The sequence below is a fragment of the Ictalurus furcatus genome, chromosome 4 (genome assembly GCF_023375685.1).
Source record: "Ictalurus furcatus strain D&B chromosome 4, Billie_1.0, whole genome shotgun sequence".
In the NCBI taxonomy this organism is placed as follows: Eukaryota; Metazoa; Chordata; class Actinopteri; order Siluriformes; family Ictaluridae; genus Ictalurus; species Ictalurus furcatus.
In genome coordinates, this window is record NC_071258.1 from 30,372,662 (window position 1) to 30,393,515 (window position 20,854).

The 20,854-nt window shown below is 40.3% G+C and overlaps 1 protein-coding gene across 2 annotated transcripts in view; it reads left to right on the forward strand.

The window, feature by feature from the left end:
• The first annotated feature begins 753 nt into the window (after positions 1 to 753).
• Positions 754 to 20,854, forward strand: part of kirrel3b (kirre like nephrin family adhesion molecule 3b) — a 219,447-nt gene continuing 199,346 nt past the window's right edge. For both annotated transcript variants that reach the window (XM_053623572.1, XM_053623573.1), the window contains exon 1: positions 754 to 1,394. In XM_053623572.1, coding sequence (XP_053479547.1) covers positions 1,145 to 1,394 — 250 coding nt within the window. In that variant the 5' untranslated portion in view covers positions 754 to 1,144. The remainder of the gene's footprint in view (positions 1,395 to 20,854) is intronic.

The following is a 20,854-nucleotide window of genomic DNA, read 5'->3' on the forward strand; positions in this document are numbered from 1 at the left end:
AGAGTTTAATTTTATTTTAGATGACATCCATTCCAATTAACTGAGGCGTTTTATGTGCACTTTAATTTGGTCTGTTTGGTGTACACTGGAGGTTGGAGGTTACAGCAGACCTTTTAATACGGTATGTCATTCATGAGCCATTAGTTAAAGCTGCTTTGGCATTCTTGCCGTGATGCATACTTTGACAGTGGCCCAGTGCTAGGTTAATCACCAGAGCTGATTAAAAAAGTAATAATAATAAAAGTAAAAAAACGTGAATACAAAAATAAAAATGCAGACTACACTGTAAGTGATACATGAAAAGAATCATAATATATACCATGGAATTACTGTAAAGTCCTTTTCTATACTGCTTATCCTACACAGGGTCACCTGGAGCCTATCCAAGGGAAATTGGGCACATAGAAGTTGGGGGACACCCTGGATAGTGTGCTAACCCATCGTTAGATGTAATATATACATTCAGACATTTTAGAAATGCCAACCAGCCTACAGCACGTGTCTTTCGACTGGGGGAGGAAACCGGAGTAGCCGGAGGAAAACCCCAAAGCAAAACAAGGAGGACATGGAGGCTCCATGCACACAGGACAGAGGTTGATTTGAACCCCCAAACTTGTAAGTTCAAGACAAACGTGCTAACCACTAAGCCACCATGCGCCGTCTGAAAAGTCAAAACAAACAAAGAAACAAAAAACATCACAATTATTTTTAACTACTATGTCATGATTTCTTTCTTTTTTTTTTTTTTTCAGAATTACCCCAAGATTTGCATAGCCTTAGCATTTCGTTCCCTTTTTTCCTTAAGGCTAACTGTATTCTAGTTCTTCTCTGTTTTCTTCCTTTTCACTCGTTTTTCCCATCCTCTCCTCTGCCTCTCTCCTCTCTCCCAGCCTGGCAGGCGCAGTCAGAAAAGTCTAGCTCGGACTGTCCCAGCCTTTCATCACAACACACATTGGCTCCGCCCTTGGGGGTGGGGGGTGGGGGGTCAGAGTAAACCCCGCCCCCATCTCCCACAGATTGAGAAAGAGAGAGAGAGAGAGAGAGAGAGAGACTGGTGCTGGGTGAGCGCGAGCGCAGACAGAGACCGGCTGCACATCAACAGGAGACTCAGACAGTGCGCGCACACACTTTCACACACACACACATGCACACGCACACATATACGCGCGCTAGAAATAAGCATCAGAGCACTCAAGAAGAAGAAGAGAAGAAGAAGAAGACAGAAAGTCATTTCTTCATACAGAGGATTCAGCAAGAAGACGCACGAGACGCGAGAAGTTCCCGTCTGTCTGTCACTGCGCCCCAGACTCTCAGAGGTCACCGACACCTGCTCGTGCGCACCGGGTCCGAGATGATGGTGCTGATCCTGCTGCTCTTTTGGCTCTCTGTTCACGGTAAGCGCACCGGCTCGGGTTTATTTCACTGCTGTCCCGCGCGCCTTTACCCCGGGAGCGCGCGCCGAAACCAAGCACTGAACGACTTGCTCCTAACGGATGTGTGGCTGTTTGACATGTTATGTTTTTATTCGCTTACACAAACACTCCTAGTGCATGATCACAGAGTTTTCTATTAATTATCATGCATTGTCTTCAGGACTGTACTCTCTATACGCATACACACGCACGCGCGCACGCACACACACACACTCACTGACATGGGATATAGACCATACACTCTTTATTTTTTAGCCCAGGTTCCAGTTCGGATTGAATGACCGGCTTGTTTTATTGGCTTGTTGTCATTCGCTCGTGCATGATCCTCACTTATACTGGCTGCTATATACAAGAAAAAAAAAAAAAAAAAAAAAGCTTTGATTGTCCATGTGCATGTATGCATCCTTAAGAAAGTTACCCACTAACACATGCACACATTAAGAGTGTTGCACTAATCATTCATTCACATTCATGATGCTGGACTAGTGTTGTGTTTTGGTGTTGAATGTGCCTCTCTACAACTTACACAATGTTCCGTCTCTGACCGGAGCTCCACAGTAGATCTCAGCCAGAAGAGATCTGTGTTTCCGTCTGCTTTCCCACCTTTTCACCATCAGGTGGTTTTGTATGATATGGGTTCCCCTTAAACCTCAGGGTCATTCCCTTGGGAGACATGACGTGACTGACCCTGACCAGAGCTGCCTGAAAGGTCAAGGATCCCCTGGTGGCAATATGACTTCAGGCTAACCCCGAGAAGACAAAACAGTATCTTCTCTAGAGCAGGACTGACCAGCAGATTGACACTTCAAACCGTGTCTGAAGCCAAAAATCCGAACGAATCGAGTTCTGACAGATCTAGACAGAGACTTGTGACTTTCAAATCTTGTTTGCTTACTCTCGTCTTCGCTTTACACCGTCTGTGCCTTGTGCTTGGTTCTCAGAAGCTGCGATTTTTACATGGCACGCAACAAACGGAGCCGAACAAGCACCCTGGCGTGAATTTAATGACTTCCTTGTTTCATGAGCTCTTAGCCAGTACACTGCCTTTTATGTAGACTCACTCATACAGACTGAGATATGGCAATAATTAGTTACAGATGTCATTACAAAATGTTGTTGTTTGTTTGTGTCAGACTGGAGTCAGGTGCCAAAGCACTTTACTTGATAATTATAAATTATAATTGACTGAGCTATTCATATATATATACATATATATATAGTATAATCCCAACAGGCTGCCAGGTTCTCCTTTAATTTTTATGTTAGGGGGGTAATTTTGGGATATTTATTCATTTTGTTTATTCATTAGTTTGTTTATCAGAGGGGATGAGCAGTTTGATTTCTCAAGATTTTGATAACGGTGTCCTTGTGCACATCTATAATCTTGACAGATGCTTGGGGACAACTTTGTGATATTTATTTATTTATTTATTTATTTATTTATCAGACAGAAAGGGGCTAAATCGAGACGTCGAGAAGAGCTTGAAGTTTGATTGCATGCCTTGTTGATTTTATTACTGTGTACTTTTGCCCATCTGTAATCTCGACAGGCTTCCGGGTTTATGATCAGGGTTCATTTTAAGATGTTTATTCATGCTTATTTCTTTCTTTCTTTATTTATTTATTCATCCCACGAGTGCATGGAGGTGATGAGAAGAGCTCGAAGTTTCCTCATGATTCTGATCGATTTAAAAACGACGCACATTTGCACTTACACTCATCCCTAGTCTCGGGAGTCTGCTAGGTTTATGATTTGAGTTCATTACTGAACAAATTTTTAAACGTTTTTGGATTTTTATCACAAGTGGATCGAAGTTATGAGAAGACCTCGAAGTGTGCTCAAGACTGACGTTTTAAACAAACCGTGTACTTTTGCCTGTGTGTAATCTGGACAGAGTGCCAGGTTTATGCCCTCAGAAGATTCAGAAGGGAGCAGATCGAGGTGGTTATGAGTCGACCTCGAAGTTTGAGTGCATTTCTTGTTCATTTATTACTGTGTACTTTTGCACGTCTACATTCTCGACAGACTGCCGGGTTTATCATTGGGGTTCATTTTTGGATATTTAGTTATGCTAGGTGATGAGAACAGCTCAAAGTTCGATTCGAAGTCTTTTTATTATTATTATTATTAATTTATAACTATGTATTCATGCTCATCTTGACTCTCGGTGTTGCTGTACAGTTTTAATTTTCGGATATTTGCTTGCTTTTAGACCGAAGCAGATCAGTGTGATATAAGAGCCCGGAGTTCAGGATGTGTCATTGTTGTTAGTGTGTGTGGAAGTGACCACTAGCAATATTTCCTATCGATTAATTGCCTCGACAGGGCTGAATCTCTCAAGCCGAATCTCTCTAGTCAGTTGAACTAATGATTTATCAGAAAGAAGTAGAGCTCAGGCTGTTAATTGAACCACGACAGATGACAGCTGATATCGAACAACGTTTTCTACACACATGCTTTGTCGAGTGTTTTTTTTTTTTTGCTAGATTTTAAGTTTGCTAGATGCTTGATTCGCAGTCCCTGTAATGATCATCTCCTAACGCAGCCTTGTCTCTTTGATTTTATGATTGATGGAGCCTAATGGGAGATGCTCAGCTTTGCCGTTCAGCCCAGGTCAACACCAGAAAATGGCCCGCATCTGAACGGCCGTGATTCCCTAGGAGGATCCACTCATCCCAGCTTTACAGTGTTTTACAAGTTATTGCTTTCATTTAAAAGGAGGCAATCGACGTCAGCAGACATAAAAGGAGGAATAGAGTGAGAATAATGCCAGGAGTATGGAAGTGCATGTACAGTGTATGTGTAAGTGGAGGTGTTTTTATATCTTGGTGGGGAACAAATGTTGCCACAATAGTAGGAATATCTGTCAGATTGACCTGCTGGGGTCAGTTACAAAATGGCAGCTTTACAAATGTTTAGTTTTGGTTACTGAGGTTATGGTTAGGGTCGGATGGAAGGTCCCCATAAGGATAGTAAGACAAACAGTGTGTGTGTGTGTGTGTGTGTGTGTGTGTGTGTGAGAGAGAGAGAGAGAGAGAGAGAGAGAGAGAGAGAGAGAGAGAGAGTCCAGTAGTAACTGTGGAAGAGCACAAAAGTCTGTGTTGAGTTTTTCAAGTGCTCAGAGGTGCTTATATAGGGCACTTCTCTTTTACACACACACACACACACACCTGGTGGCGAGGAGTGACTGATGGTGAGCACTGGGCCAGAAGCTTGCTGGATTGCTGAAGCACTGCAGGCGAGCCGTCTGTCCAAGGTCTCTCTTTTTTCCAACGTCTCTGATTCATCCGTGTTTTTATATTTGCACTGCATTCCCTACATTCCTGCTTTTCTCTACCTCTTTATTCCCCTCTTCTTACACAGTCTTCTCTCTCATTGTACAGGATGGAGGTCAAGGTTTCTCTCTCTCTCCCACACACACACACACACACACACACACACACACACACACACGCACACATACACATATACAGGCATGCACTCTCTCAAAGCAGACATACTCACAAGTGTAAATAGTCTCTCCACTGGGGGCAGTGTTGCTCACATCTACCATCTCTCTCTCTTGCTCTCTCTCTCTCTGTCTCTCTCTCTCTCATTGTTTCAATCTCTGTCTCACTTATGCATTCTTTCCATCTCTCTCTCTCTCTCATTCTCTGTCTCATTCTTCATCTTTCTCATTCTTTGCCTTCTTCTCTTTTATTCTCGCAATGTTTTCTCGCTGTCTCTCTCGTTGTCTTTGTCTCATTCTCTTTCTATCTCTGCCTCTCTCCAATTCTCTCTCCCTCTCTCTGTTGCTGTTTCTGTCTCTGGCTCTCTTACATTTTCTCTCTCTCTCTCTCTCTCTCTCTCTTTCTCTCTCTCTCTTTCTCTCTCCTGTCCGCTGTCTTATTGTTTCTAATGCTGCTTTATTGGCATGAAAAATAAATATGTTTGTATTGCCAAAGCTTGGAAACACATCAGAAAAAATAACAATAGAAATAAATAAATAGATATAAATATACATGCATTCAAAAAGAGATGAAACACTAGTGATGATCTCATAAAACACAGAGAATAAAACTGAATACAAAACAGAATATTAGGTCTGTGTATGCGTGTGTGTGCATGTATGTGTGTGTATCTGTGTGTGCATGTGTGTGCATCTCTCACTCACTCTCTCTCTCTCTCTCTCTCTCTGCTCTCAGTGTCACTTTAATTATCTTTCTGTCTGACACAGTGGCACAGGAACACACTGCACTCTGCTCCAGCCACTGAACCCATTATATGATTAAACTAAGTATTAGCATAGATAATTCTTTTACTTTCTCTTTAAATAGTATATGTGTTATATTACAGAGACACACATAATGAAGTATGTGTGATGTGTTTAGTGATTCTGGTGTTAATTTGGTGGCTGGTGCTGTGTTCTCATTATTCGTGTGAGAAGTCAATGGTTTTGTGCTGCGCTGGTGTCACTGTTGAGATAATGATATTGCTCACACAGTTGCAAAGGTGTTTGATAAGAGAGAACAAAAGTAAAAGATCTCAAACATGGATAAAGGTCCAGTTTCATTGTTAGCTCCGTAATACAAAAAAAAAAAAAAAAATTCTTTACTCACTCACCATTTGAGACAGCAAATGTTGGACTCAATGTTACAGCGTGCAGCGCATATGTATATAACGCAGTTGTTCTGAGTTACGGCAGACACTCTCGGCTGGTTAATGATCTATGAGATAACAAGTGTGAATGGGATTGATCAGTCCCTCCAGGATTTTGCGATCACAGAAATTGCGATTTTTTCAAAATTACTGCAGATTTTCCGCATATTTGGGACAAGATGCTTCATGTGATGTCATCACAACGCGCCATGCGATCACGGTCATCACGGTGCGCATTCAGTCAAAGCCCCTTTCGAATCATGTGTGTCAAACATGAGTACAGCTAAAAGATCTCATTTACTAACTAACAACACAGTGCAAAACAATTTCGTGCAATTGTGATTTCGCCAAAACACAGAAACTCTGCATCGCAAATCTTCATGTACGGATTGACTGACAGTGTTATTAGCATGAACTTTAAAGCTTTGGAAGCTGATCTATTTTGAGCAGAACATACAGATGAGGAGGTGAGAGAGCTGGACTGACTAGAGCATTGAAGGGCCGCTGCATCACTCTCTTTAGGTGGAGATGACACAGTGGCTAAACCCTGAATCCAATGGCTAGTCAAGTAGATCATCATGGATTTTTTTCCCCGCTCATCTTTGTCATTGTCATTTTCAAATGAAGCATGCGGACAAATGGGCAGCTGTGGCTCAGGTGGTAGAGCGGGTTGTTCACTAATCGTAGGGTTGGCGGTTCGATTCCCGGCCCACATGACTCCACATACCGAAGTGTCCTTGGGTAAGACACTGAACCCCAAGTTGCCCCCGATGGCAAGTTAGTGCCTTGCATGGGTGTGAATGGGTGAATGGGTGAATGAGACACAGTGTAAAGCGCTTTGGATAAATGCGCCATATAAATGTAGACCATTTACTTCAAAAAAATAAATAATTAAAAAAAAATTAACTATCGATCCATTTGATAACACACAGTCTTCTGGTATAAATGCTGAAAAAAAAAAAAAACCAAACATTCCTAACATACAGTATTTGAAGCTTGTAGGATAAAGCAGAGGTCCAAACAGCTCTATTAACATCTTAATATGGATGTGTCTCTCCACTCCCTCAAACTTCATCCTTATTCTCTTTCTCTTGGGCGCTCTCATTCTCACCCCTGCCTGCTCTCTCTTTCTCGGTCTTCCGTTCGTTCCATTCCTCATTTCTTTTCCATTTGTGAACCTTCTGACTGCTTCGCTGCAGTCTGAATAGTCCACAAGAGCTTGGTAATTAAAATGTCACTCAGTCGTATTGTGCACACACCGAAAGCGGAAGCTTCAGACGTCTCAATATTGTCAGTCTTTCTTGAATGGCACGTTGCGATTTCTCCTCTCGTCGGCTTGTTTTCGTAACTTAGCAAATAATTATTTACAATTTCTGAAAAACAAAGTCTTTTTTTTTATCAAAGAATGGTATGAATCTGGCACATGATAATCCATAATCCAATTCCTTCTCCGTAATTTGTACCGGATTACTGTACATTCTGCATGATAATGCATCATTTCAAGCCTGTTCATGTGGAATCTGGGTGAGATGGGCAGGATTGGCTGCTTTATCCGGATTGATGCCCATTATCCCGGATTACACGTCTGTTGGGCGCAAAGTTAAGTAATTCAACCAGATGCTGTTGTGGTCATGGGGTCACCTGTAGCGACCCTGTTTACTTCCTCCTGCTTCTTTCAGGCTGGATGGAGATAAAATGGTGGAGTAGCGACAGACTGATACGGCAGGAACGATGGCCATCTCAGGACACAGCCAGGATTTTGGGACAGATTAAGACATGGATTAATGGCTTCCAAATCCAATGTGCCCCTTGCACAACGTGATCTCTGCAGAAAGATTACAATGTAAATGAAATCAATTCCATATCGTTTCGGTGAAATATACAAGATGTTTGGTCGAACTATCAGAGTTTGAAGAACTCGATTTTGGCCAAAACTTTGATTGCTAGAAAAACCTGTTTGCTAGCATTTAGCCACAGTGACATTTGACACACGTTAAAAGTCTACACCGTGTTAATGATTATGTGACTTGTGGATTTGTTTGTGTGGTAGCGATACTCCTTACACTGACACGAGTAACCAGAATAAACACAGCTATAATATATATTCACCATCCCATTTTATATCATGCCACATTTTAAAGCAGGGGTACTCAATAGGCAGACTCGATCCATGGTTAAATGTTAAATGTCTGCAACAGAATCATATGAACAAGCAAAAACATGACCAATATTTAGTACTTTTGCTCCCCTTCTGTATGTAACTGTTGGCATGTGACCACAAGGTCCAATCAGAGCAGCATAACGGCATCACTATGACAACGCTCTATTTCCACACTCTCCGGTCCTAATGTAACAATTTGTTTTGGTGAGTTGCGTTATTAATAAATAAACTGGTAAATGTCGAAAGAGCTACAAAAATGACCTGTTCCAAATTGTCGGTTCTGATGAAAAGGAAGGTGGACAATGAAAACCATGTGTTTAAAGATGACTGGACAGACAAATATGCATTTATTCTTCCTAACAGAAGCACCAAACCTAGTTGCTTAATTTGCAACGAGACAATGGCGATTCTGAAGAGTGGTAAGGTTAAGCGCCATTATGAAACAAAGCACATGTATTTTGAACAACATTACCCATAGAACACGGAGGTGAGAACCAAAAAACCTAACCAGATGAGGCAATCATATCGAGTAACAAGTCGTATTACAGTTAAAAAAGCAACACAACAAGAATGGGCAACGGAGGCCTCATTATGTCCCATGACGATGGGACAGACACTCGCTCAATCTGTTTGGACGTTCAGCTCAGTGGAAAATCAAAGTGGAAAAACACAAATATGTAGATTTGATTACCCCTGTTTTAAAGTGAGTTGTGTTGTAATTACAGCTAGCCCAGCTTCAACGGTCCAAACCATCCGTGTCCCTGATAAAAAAATTTTTTTAAAAAACAAACCCAAGGCTGCTTTATTTTCCGCTTACAGAACAGAAATGTCTCAGAAGAGGTACGGCTTGGACGGAACGATTCTTCTAATATGCTTATGCTATGCACATGTGCCACTTGTGTATGATATCTAGTGTGGATTCGAGGTAACTCTCCATAGTCTCACAGTAATTTTCACAGCAGAGCTCCCAGCATAAAAACTGCAAAATAATCAGTTTGGATATTGTAGTCGGAGCAGTCGGGACATTATTGCGGGGCGTAAATCACCCACCGCTGCATGGCGAGCTGACTGTAATGTTGTGTGTCCTCTGTAAAGCGGCGGTAAATGGGCTGACAGGATTGCTGAGGCATATTTCAGGCGTCAGGTCTGTGAGAGGTTGAGGAATTGGGTTGCCAATCCGATAAGAACCAGAGAAGGTTTTACTGGAAGTTTCGAAGACACCAGAAAATTACACCTTACTTTTGTTCTCTCTCTATTTCTTTCCATGCCTCTCAATCTCTCACTACATTCGTTCACCTGGTTGCTTTTCATGCTGAGGTTTTCAGGAAGGTAGGAGACTGAAGTATGGATAAATTGCTCAGTACAGGACATTGCTCAGTAAGATGTTTATAGGTGTGGGTTATGGACTGAACTTGGCTGTATAGTCTTACAAGCACAGAATGGAACTAAATTTATAAATGCTGGTCTTGTTACTTTAACTTTAATGTAAATTTTCTAAGGTTTAACATCTAATATCTAATATGTAAGTACTTCTTCCTGAAATGTGAATGCTAAAACAGATCTAAATTTTTTGCTAAATGCTAAAATATATCTAATATATACTGTCACTTTAGCCTGAACCGCAAATGATTAAGCATCTAACATTGAACTTTAACCCAAACTCAACATATACTAACCCAACTAATATCTAACTTCATCCCAAATTCTGAAATCTGAATTAAGTCCCGAGTATAAAGTACTAAAATGCATCGAACATCTAACTACAGCCTGAACTCTGAATGATAAAACAGCTAACACCTAACTTTAGCCCAAACTCTTTAGCTAAAAATCTTTGTCATGCTAATCTCCCTCTAAAATTCAGGATAGCTAATGTTTACCAGTCTAATCTCTCAATGTGAAAAACTTCCGCGTAAATGTAATATTGAAGTAGCATTAATATCTAAGTTAATCTGAACTTCAGTCCAGACTTTGAAATGCTAAAATACACTAGTTCTAACATCTAAATTCAACCTGAACACTGAATGAAAATGATATAAACCCTCACTACATTTAACCTAAACCCAAACTCTTTAGCTAACATTAGCTAAATAAGGAAAAAAACTACTCTGTTATGCAAATTAACATACGAAACAATGTTATGACTGAACTCAAAAGTTAAAATAGTGCTAACTTTATCCCAAGCCCCAACATTTAAATATGATTCATTTCTAACACCAAATGAAAACAGCTAACATTAAATATAATGTATTTAATTAACTCTTTAGTTAATAAAAGAGGTGTGTCATGATAGAATAGAGTCTACGTTCTGAATGTGAAAATAGCTGTAATTTCAGCCCAAACCCAAAATGTAACCCAGTATACATCTGAGTCTAGACTCTGAAATGCGAAAATCATTTAAACATTTAATTTTAGCTCAAACCCTTGCTAAACATAGTTAAAAAAATCTTGGTCATGCTAATTTAGCTCTAATACACAGGATAATTAGAGCAAAAGAGCACTAACATATGAATTTCCTGTCAGCATTGGATGTTAAATTGCCTCTAACTTCATCAGGAGCTCTGAGTTCTAGCTAACATATACCCACAGGATCCTACAGTAGCTCTGCAACCTCACATTTACTCTGAATGCTAAGCTAACTTGCTGTCATTCCCACCCTTTGGTGCGTTGGTTAGCAAGCGAGCTATGGATGTAACATTAGCCTATATGTTCAATAATCAGAACCCAAATGAAGCCCTGGTTCTCTGCTATACTAGTTCAGTTAATTAGCTGAGGGGAGGTGGGATTACTCTGCAGATAGAGTCAGATACAAGTACCCTCTCTCTTCCTCTCTATTCTGGCTAAGTGCCAACTTTCGGCAGTTTCATTCAGGCATCTGTTTAAAGAAGTGGAGGAGCGTTTGACACCAAGCAGTGAGGCTCATGTCAGATGAAGCACAGTATGTGGAAAAACGGTCTTGCTTCCCTGACGGTCCCTGGCGGCTCATTGAGGAGCACCTGGATTATCCTGGATTATCACACTCATATACACACACACACACACACAAACACACACACATTTATATAACAACAGCCTACCAGCGCAGCTGCTCTAAATGAACCTCTTTGCTTGTAGATGGAGAAACTGAGGTAGAGTTTATTAATGGAAACATCTTGCTCGGTTTCATATCCAGTTGTGGAGCTGTAATGCAATTCCACTATCAGTATCTGTTCAGTGCTATAAATATCAGTATCTATATATGTATCTGGATTTAAACCTGAAGTGACATTGACTAAAACACTGGAAAACATTGGAAGATGACTCAGAGGTAGAAATGGCAGCACTGTCAGCATGGTGTGTTTATACTACCTCAGCTACATCCCGCATTGTATTCATTTATTTATTTTAATCCAGCTCAGATAGTTCTTACATTTATCATTATAACTGATCAGGGAATTACTAAGGATGAATGAATGAATGCTTTAAATACATTGCTGCATGTTCATGTTAATGAACTGAGTCCTTCTTTGCCTCACGATCTTCAAATCCGACTGCTTGCTGAAAAGTAAGCCTTCTATTCGTATCTGTATTTGTATCTGTATAGAACGCATTATCTGTTTATCCCAAATAACATATTCGTATTTGGTTACACTCCTGCACTCTTACAAATAAAGGTTCTTCATTGGTTCTTCAGTGGTTCTTTATAGCACCATAGGTTCTGCAAAGAACTTTCTTCTTGTCAAGAACCATTTTTCATTGCATAGGGTTCCTGATTGAGCTCTATGGTTCTTTGGAGATCAAAGAAGTTATTGGTGTTTCATTATAGGTTCCTCAGAGCAGTGTATTGGTTCTTCAAGGTATAATCACTGAACAGGTTAAAGTGAACCCTATAAGGTTCTTTGTGGGACTGGAAATGGTTCTTCTGGCTTCATGCTTAAGAACTTTAGGTACCTAAGTTAGGGTTTTTAGACAACTTATGATAACATGCTTCCTTGTGGCACTGCTGTGAAGAACCGTTTCTGGTTCATTACAGTAAGTAGATGGTTCTCTTAAGAACTTGAGAGTAGCATTTTCTTTGTGCAACTTAAAAGGGTTCTCCTATGGCATCAGGCTGAAAATCTCTTTTTGGTTCTAATTGGAACCTTTATTTTCGAGAGTGTAATTGAAATAGATTTTTGAAAAGTCAAATTTTAATGAAATATTTAAAGCTATTTTTATGCATTCAGCTACTAAGGTTATACAAGAATCTATATGAAATATTCACAATACAGAAATTGTTATGTTTTCAATAAACTGTGCAGCACTAAAATGTACCTTAGTGCAACTTTTTTTTGTGATTGCTCAACATGATCCATTCTTCAGACATAAATACCAGGTCATGTGTCATTAAGCGAAGGATTAGCCATAGCCATGTGGTAAGCATGTGACACAAAAGCTGTTGCAATTGTTTTTTTTTTTTTATTACAAATTATGTTGTGCACTCTGAGGTGAAATAAATAAATAATGTAAAATATAGTGCTAAAAAGTGGACATGTTTGCTTGACCACGGAAACAATAGCGTCTATTTTCATGAGCGTTAATAGCAGGATGCATGGTGGGAGATGAAGGGCTCCAGTTCTAGCACACCTACGCTTCCCTCTCTGTGTGATTTTACGGTCCTGATCTGCTGCAGCTGCACTCACAGTGTTGGCTACCATTTCTCTGTGCCAGTTGGAGTATTTTCTGCACCAGGAAATGCCAAACATCACGCGATACGCCAAAAATGGCCTCCTGCAATCCGAACACTGTCATTCAATTTCTGTAATATCCAATATTCTGTATTCTGTCAACCTGTCTCTCTGTGTAAGCTTGCCTTTATAAATACATTTTCTTTCTCGCATTCCCGGAGCTTGGCTTCAAGTGTAATTTAATACTGTGGTGGGACTTCATGCCAGTGTGGCATCGAAAAAATGCTAATGTGCTATGAGGGGAGCAGTTAAATGATTTGCTTTCCTTTCAAGCGTTCTGGCAGGGGCTTTCGATCTGGCTACCGTCCCAGGCGAATAGACACCGGTCATTGCTCAGTCCTCAGGGGACATTAGAGCAAATCAGCACATCGCGCAGGAGTCGCTGGCACGTCGCTTCTGGACTTTGGCCTCGTCCCAATTCCCAGCGGCCCGAACGTGCGCTCCTGGAGAGGCAGGAGCCTCTGCTTAAGCCAAATTGAATCAGATTCTTCGCGAAAGGGTTAAATCTGCTTCTATAGCCCTGCATGCGCATTACTGGATATAGAATGGGAGGGGTAAGTGGCTCAGGAGGGGTCTCGTAAAACACTGATCATAAAGCCTGGCTTCAAGATTGGATTAAGAGCAGAGTGCCCCATCCTAAAAAGGAGTGCAGTTTATTAGAGCCTTATCTTAAGTGATAATGTTACCATGAAGGGCTGTGTAATGGCACTAGAGTGGACTGTAGCCATATAAAAGATATGAGCCCATGGCAGAAAGGGAGACGATGATAGGCTGTGAGTGCAGGAAGAAAGCACTTTTATTTCCATGGAGAAGGAGATGTGGAATCTGACGGGAGCCGTGGCTTCTGCTATGGCAAGTCCTGAACTGATGATGGTGCCTCCACTTTGCGAATGGAGCGCTGAGGTTGAATTTTTTACAGTATGATAACCTACAGTAGTCTAGCAATCTTATTGTATCATTGCACAGTATAAAGGTATACAATATAATGTATACAATATACAATATAACAAAAAAACAACAACAAAAGGAAACAAATAGATCAAATCCCTTAATTGTTCTATTCTTAGAAACAACTGTTAGAAACATTCTGAATATTGAGAACGACTTTTCCATCAAAACTTTGGTCAAGTTGTTGTTGCAGTATAAGCTGAATGAGAGAACGCATCTGTGAAGAAATCCAGTGTACAAATAGCAGTGTATATACAGTACACCAAAAATATATACAGTACTGTGCAAAAGTCTTAGGCATCCTATTTTTTTAGTACACACTTTGTTATAGATTTTTATTTGATGACTTCTACATTATCGAGTCAGTACAAAAACATTTTAGATTCCCAAACATTAGTTTTCCAGCACAAAATGTTTGTATGTCAGTAAAGTAAGCAGCATATTAAGCGGTAAGAGACACTTTTCAGACAAAAAACACAACGAAGAATGCTGGGTTTTGCTGCAGAAATAAGGAGCGAGTGCGACAGTCAAAGTCTCCAGAAGAACCGTGGCTGGTTCTACAAGATGCTCAATAACACTTACAGCTCATTTCCTTATGCACTGTAAAACCGGATAAGTTCATTTAACTCGAAAAAAATATGAGGAAACTAATTACCTCAAAATTTTTAAGCTGATAAATCAATTTTTTTTAAGCCAAATACACTTAAACATAACAAAAATGTAATTCAAACTTTGTAATTTAAGTGTATTTGGCTTAAAGAAATTGATTTATCAACTTAAATGTTTTGAGGTAATTAGTTTCCTCAAATTTTTTGAGGTAAATGAACTTATCCGGTTTTTAAAGTGTATAACTGCCCTAATTCTACCTGAAACTACTTTATTTTTTTTTAAAAACAAATACTCATCACACCAAATATTGCCTTTGTTTCCTTTATTACTGTTTACTGCTCTGTATAGTATTTTTTTTCAATGGTGTATATATATATATATATATATATATATATATTTTTTTTTTTTTTTTTTTTTTTGAAGGGGATCTTTGCTCTACAGCATTTCTTTGCATGTGCCTAAGACTTTTGCACAGTTCTGTGTCTGTTTGATTGACTTTTTTCAACAATACCATGTTATTCTGTGCATTTGATGGCCGTCATTTACAGTATGGTAATGATAGGAACATGCTAAAAGTGGCAGCAGAGGTAGCAATGTTACAGGATACCCATTTTGGCTATTATAGTTAGAAACATACTATATGTTTTATAAGGGTTAGATTGCTTTTCTTTTTTTCGTTGGAAGCAGACTGCTGTTTATAACTGCTACACATTTCACCATCATCCTCTCCTGACTCATCCTTGTTTTTGTCTGGGGGTAAAACCTTTTTTATTTTTTATTTTTTTTACAGTAGGATATGTTTAATGGGACTGAACAGCTGAGCAGTAAATAGACTGAACAGGTTTATTTATTTATTTATTTATTTTCTCAGATGGAAATGCATTTTAATTGGTATTTTTAAAGCCAGGGATGAGGTAATCTTCTGGTCATATGCTGTGACTAACCATGAAACTGTGACACTATAACAATAACTTATTATTTTAAGTAACACATCCTGGTTCATAATACACTGAAACACTGAACTTTTTATAGAGTGACCTTGTGGTAAACCCCATTCAGAACAGTGCATGATCTGTAAATATGGTTAGCAGAAAACACAAGTCGGTAAGCTTTGAGTTCTTTTGGGAGCATTGGGAGAACAATGATGTGAAAAAGCTGAGTCAGACAGAAAACCGAAATCCTTTGAAGAAAATAAAGAGTATCTGGGAATTTATAGGAAAAGGATGTAAGAGAAAAAAAAATCTGTTTGAGGTACTTAAGCAAGCTAACAGCTACAGTTTTCAGCAAACCCTTGGAGGGATTTTTTTTCCCCTTTCCGAAGGCTATGTTACCTAATTGTGGTCTGGTTAGGTACATCAACCCGCATAAAAAGGTAAACAGAGCTATCTTAGCACAAAGCTCGGCAAGAGGCGAAATGGCAAAGGGATTGCTGAGACAAATTAAGGTTATCTGAAAACCGCCAAGGTAATCCTTACCATTGATGTCTGCATGTCTGAAAGTATGTGTGCGCCTGCAAATGGGAATGAGATTACGCCACTCATTCTTTGTATGCTAATTTTATTACCACATATTGTTTCCATATCTGACACGTAACAGCTTTAGCCCGTGGCTTAAAATGCCTTTTTCATGGCGTGCCGGCTGTCTTTTATGTTATGACTTCTGCAAGCTACGCTTTGTGGCAGGGATTGGGGGGATACAGTAATTCGTGTTGATATTTTGTGCCTGCTGTAGCATGCTGAAGCGCTCAGACTTGCATGGCCTGCTGATGCTGATGCTGCTGACAGTGAGGGCTGGCATGGCGCTGCACTGCTCTGCAAGCATAGCTAACGTGAACACAGCTGCTGTTTAAAAATGCAGGACGCCCACTTGATTTAAATCACAATTTCATGTGACACAAGAGCTTCCGAGGTGTCAGCACCCCTCAAACCGAGGGCCTTTAACCCACAATGATGTTACAAAGTCTATGGATGTCAACGTTGTGAATTATTTAGACATGCAAAAAAAGGCACTTTATCCAGAACGATGTTAGTAACTTGAAGTGGATCAGGGCAATCATGTTTTCTGTTAAAGCCTCTCTACAGATGGACATCCTCCATGTACCAAGGCTGATTCTTGCTTTTTTTTTTTTAAACATTTATGGCAGACGACCGTATCCAGAGCGACTTACAGTTATCTCATTTTATAAAACTGAGCAGTTGAAGGAGGCCTTGCTCAGGGTCCCAGCAGAACTTACAACCTTCTGATCAGGAGTCCACTTTCTGAACCACTGAGCTACCACTGCCAATGCTCACTTCTCTTGCCATGCGTTTATTCCTGTTATGCCTCTCTGTTCCATGCTATTGACACAACAATTCACCTTCTCATTCTCTTTCAATGCAGTGGCCTTTCTTGGGTTTTTGGGTTCAGGAGCACTAAAAGAAAACATGCTTCGTTTGGCAGTGAAAACATAAGGGCAACAGCTAATGAGGCTCAGGTTGTTTCATGTCCTGCTTCCATGCCATCGCCTTACAAAGAATCTGGCCTTGCACCTCTCCTCTTCTTTGTATTTTGCTTGTCTATGCAGTCCTAATGCTACAGCCTGGGATTAAAGTATCTGCCACAAAAGTGACTTTCAGGGCCCCTATGCCTCTTCTGTTTGAAGGCTGGAAAACAACCAAGCTTTCATCTTATGAACCAGTAACAAAGCCTGAAGACACATTCACCGAGAGAGATGAGAGGCAGGCATTGTAGTGACCCCTTTTTTTTATATATCCAGCCTTTTTAAGACATCCTACCTGGAAATGACATCTCCTTCATAGTACTTTCTATCACTTTATGAGCCTTGGTCTGCCTCTGCACAGGCAAAAATGGAAACCTGGACCAAAAGGATGAGGTCCAATTAAAGGGGTAAGTGTGGAGTGGCTCAAGTGATGCACCCTGAGGCTTGTCCACCATAATGACAGGGGATACTGAACAGGGACACGGTCAAGCCGAGTGGCAATTTTTTCACCATAAAGGTAATAAGCATTGGGTAATGCTGTTATAAGGAGACACGTTTGATTAATCCAAAGCTCGCCTGATGCCTAGGTTTTTAAGCTCTTTCACTTATTTTTGATGTTCCTGTCGGTGCAGATGTATGTCCTCTAGTTCTCGTCCAGAATAGCTTGGTGTCCGTAGGTCTTAGAAATGGTCGCATGCAGCAGTAGCAGCAGCAGTGTGTCTGAGGTTTCCACCCACAGGCAAGACAGAGCACAGAGCGATGTGAAGATATGAAGCTCTGAGAAGATGGCGAGGGAAACTAAAAAAAAATATAAGGGAAAAAGTGAAATACGATAGGTCTGAATTAATGATGGCACTGAAGCAGTGGTAGGCCCAGTGGAGACTTGAACCAGATTTCAACCTGAGTGGATTTTATCCCCTGGAGGTGAGTCGAGCACAGAACGTCAGCGCCATCACACGCTGTCCCTGAGCATGGGGCACAGGGGCCTCCATCATTCCTTATCACTGCTCTTCCCCTCCCAAATTATATAGGACAGCTATCCATGTAGCGTGTGTATGTACATTATTTATCTGTGCCTAAGAAGCAGCATGACACTCCCTAATAAATTAGAGCGATATGCTGCTGTGAATAAACGGCCTGATGAAAATCAGGGGAAAATTAGCAGGAACAGGAGAGTTTGGGAGTTTGAGCTGGATGAAATTATGATCAGTGGCCTATTACAAAGGCAAATTACCCATTTTGAAAAAAAGGCAGGGAGTGTGTTATTATTATATAAGGTGCAAAAAATCTGACTGTTAATGCGACTGCTTCCTGAATGCCAAATCTCCCCCTCCAAACTATAAACATCCATCACTCTGAGAGAGGCTCCACTAATGTGTCTGCGGCTGAAGAAAGCCTATGAGCATATGTCAATAAAATGCCTAGACATGTGGAAGAAGCTGGAGGAGAGCAAGACGGGGGAGAGATCTCTGCTTAGGATGGGCTGTCACCCACGATCAACGTGATGCCCTCCTCAAAACTTCAACCCTTGCAAATCAGAATAGGTCAAGAGACTAGAAGAGAGGCTTAGAATGTTCTCTTCTGCCTCCTGGAAGGTGTGTCTACTGACAGGTGTGAAGATAGTTATGTCTAATTAAGTGGAAGTGGAGCTGTGGGCCACATGGAATGAAGATGCAATGGCCAGACTTGTCAAATCAAAGGGGGGTCAAACTGCTTCGCTGCAAATACAGGACAGGAAGAATCAGTCACAGATGTGGAAAAGCTACTGGAATTATCATACACATCAAGTTTCTAATAACCGTCTACTTGTTACGATGCAGTTGCATGACCTGCAAGTGAAGATGTTTTCATTAAGAAGCTCAGGAGGACACGTGTACTGACTCAGTGGTTTTCAAACCAAGTTCCTGGTAGCTCATTTGCTTTGAAAGGTTTTCTGCTTACCCTACTCTGACCTATCTAACACAGCTCATTAGGTAATCATCAAGGCCTTAATCAGTAGTCAGGGCTCACCAGGGCTGGGAGTGAGAACCACGGGTTTACCACTGGAAGACTTTTCATCTATGTGAGTACATGAAGATTGATGGTTAGTATGCATGGCCATATTTGTTGACTGTGAATTAATAAGTGAATAAAATGATATGAGGGTCATAGGTTAAAAGGAGTGAGAAATATGGTAGGGGTACAGAGTGGGCTCTTCAACATACACCAATTATAGCAAGACGTTTGGATTAACGTCCTTTAATATTTCAGCATTTCAGAAGCATGATATACATACTGCATAAGTATTACGTTACATTAAAATAAATGAAGGACGTGGGATATAGGAAATGAAAGGAGGAGAAATATATATATATATATATATATATATATATATATATATATATATATAAATATATATATATATATATATATATATATATATATGTGTGTGTGTGTGTGTGTGTGTGTGTGTGCCCGAGCAAATGTGCATTGAGACTCTGTGAAAGGTGCCACAGTGAGTTTGTCACAGCCAGTATAACCTTATGGACCGAGGGAGTGCCACGGAGAGAGAGAAAGAATATTTCCTAGGGCTTTGAGACAATGTCATACTGATTAAGTCACATGGAGTGACCGTGGCAGCACGTGGAATAGGAAACCAAAAGAAAAAACATGAACTATTCTCTAACCCTGGAAGGCTCTCAAATCATTCACATCACCTCCCTACCTTTCTCTTTTCTTTTTCAAAGTTCATGACTGCTTGACATGGAGGTTTTTGTGCATGCGTCTGTCACAAAAAGGGAATAGCTAGCTAATGGTCTTCTTGATCTCCAGGGGCTATAAGCAAATGTCTGTTCGGTTCAGCATTAGATGAGAAGAGAGACAAAATGTTGCCTAGAGCCTTTTATAGAGAATGAATTTACAGAGATCTCTTGATGGATATAGACTATACATTACAGGTATTAAACCTATTTGTACTTCTGTTCGCATTGCTTATATCAGGGCTTGGCAGACAGTAGCTCAGGGCCAGTTCTGGCCTGCTTAACAAGATTATTTGGCTTATAAATGAAATGGGAAACTTCTTAAGCTATTCATCAACATTACTGAGTATTCAAATATCATCTGTGGATATAACATAAAGTAGGGCCTACTGTATATCATATCAGGCTGTTTGCATCCTGGAGCAAAGTAGCTTTGGATGAGTTGTGACCATTCTTCGTACAGTACCACATCCAAAATATAGGAAGTTAGGTCCAGCTTATGCTTCTATCCCCAAAATCCCAGTATTAGAAACCTCTTAATTGATTCTGTAAACTTCTTATTTTGATTATAAATGTCTCATTTGCAGCATTGGGTCCTCGTTTCTGTACTAACACATGCTGACACAGCATCAATTGCCAAAATGGAGGAACTGGTTTAGTTGCTCTTCTTCAAATGCTGCATATTTCATAACACATGTGAATGCTTGATGTTATGGTTAAAATCCAACGTGTTAATTGGCTTTTGATATTGTTTTAACAATGGTTTTGGGAATGAGGAGGCTGGTCAAAATGACCTTGATTAGAAATACCAGGTAGGGTTTAAATCCTGTAAAATCATAGGTTGTTTGAGCAGTACTGCCATACCCTAAAATCATTTTGACCCATCAATACCTGTAAACAACCATAAATATCGGCTCCATTGCCAAACCTAATTGTTGAGCCCTGGTTTTTTATTGATAGAAGCCAAGATATCGCTGTAAATCAGTCAAGCTATGCGTTCAAGTTCTTGAAAAACTTGGACAATACAATAAACGACTGGCCTCGTCTTGAGAAAGTTGAGCTGGTGTGGACTCTGTTGCCCTGGTGATTTTCCTGCATATTTAATCTCTGCAAAATGCATGAGATAATGGTTTCACTGTTGAAG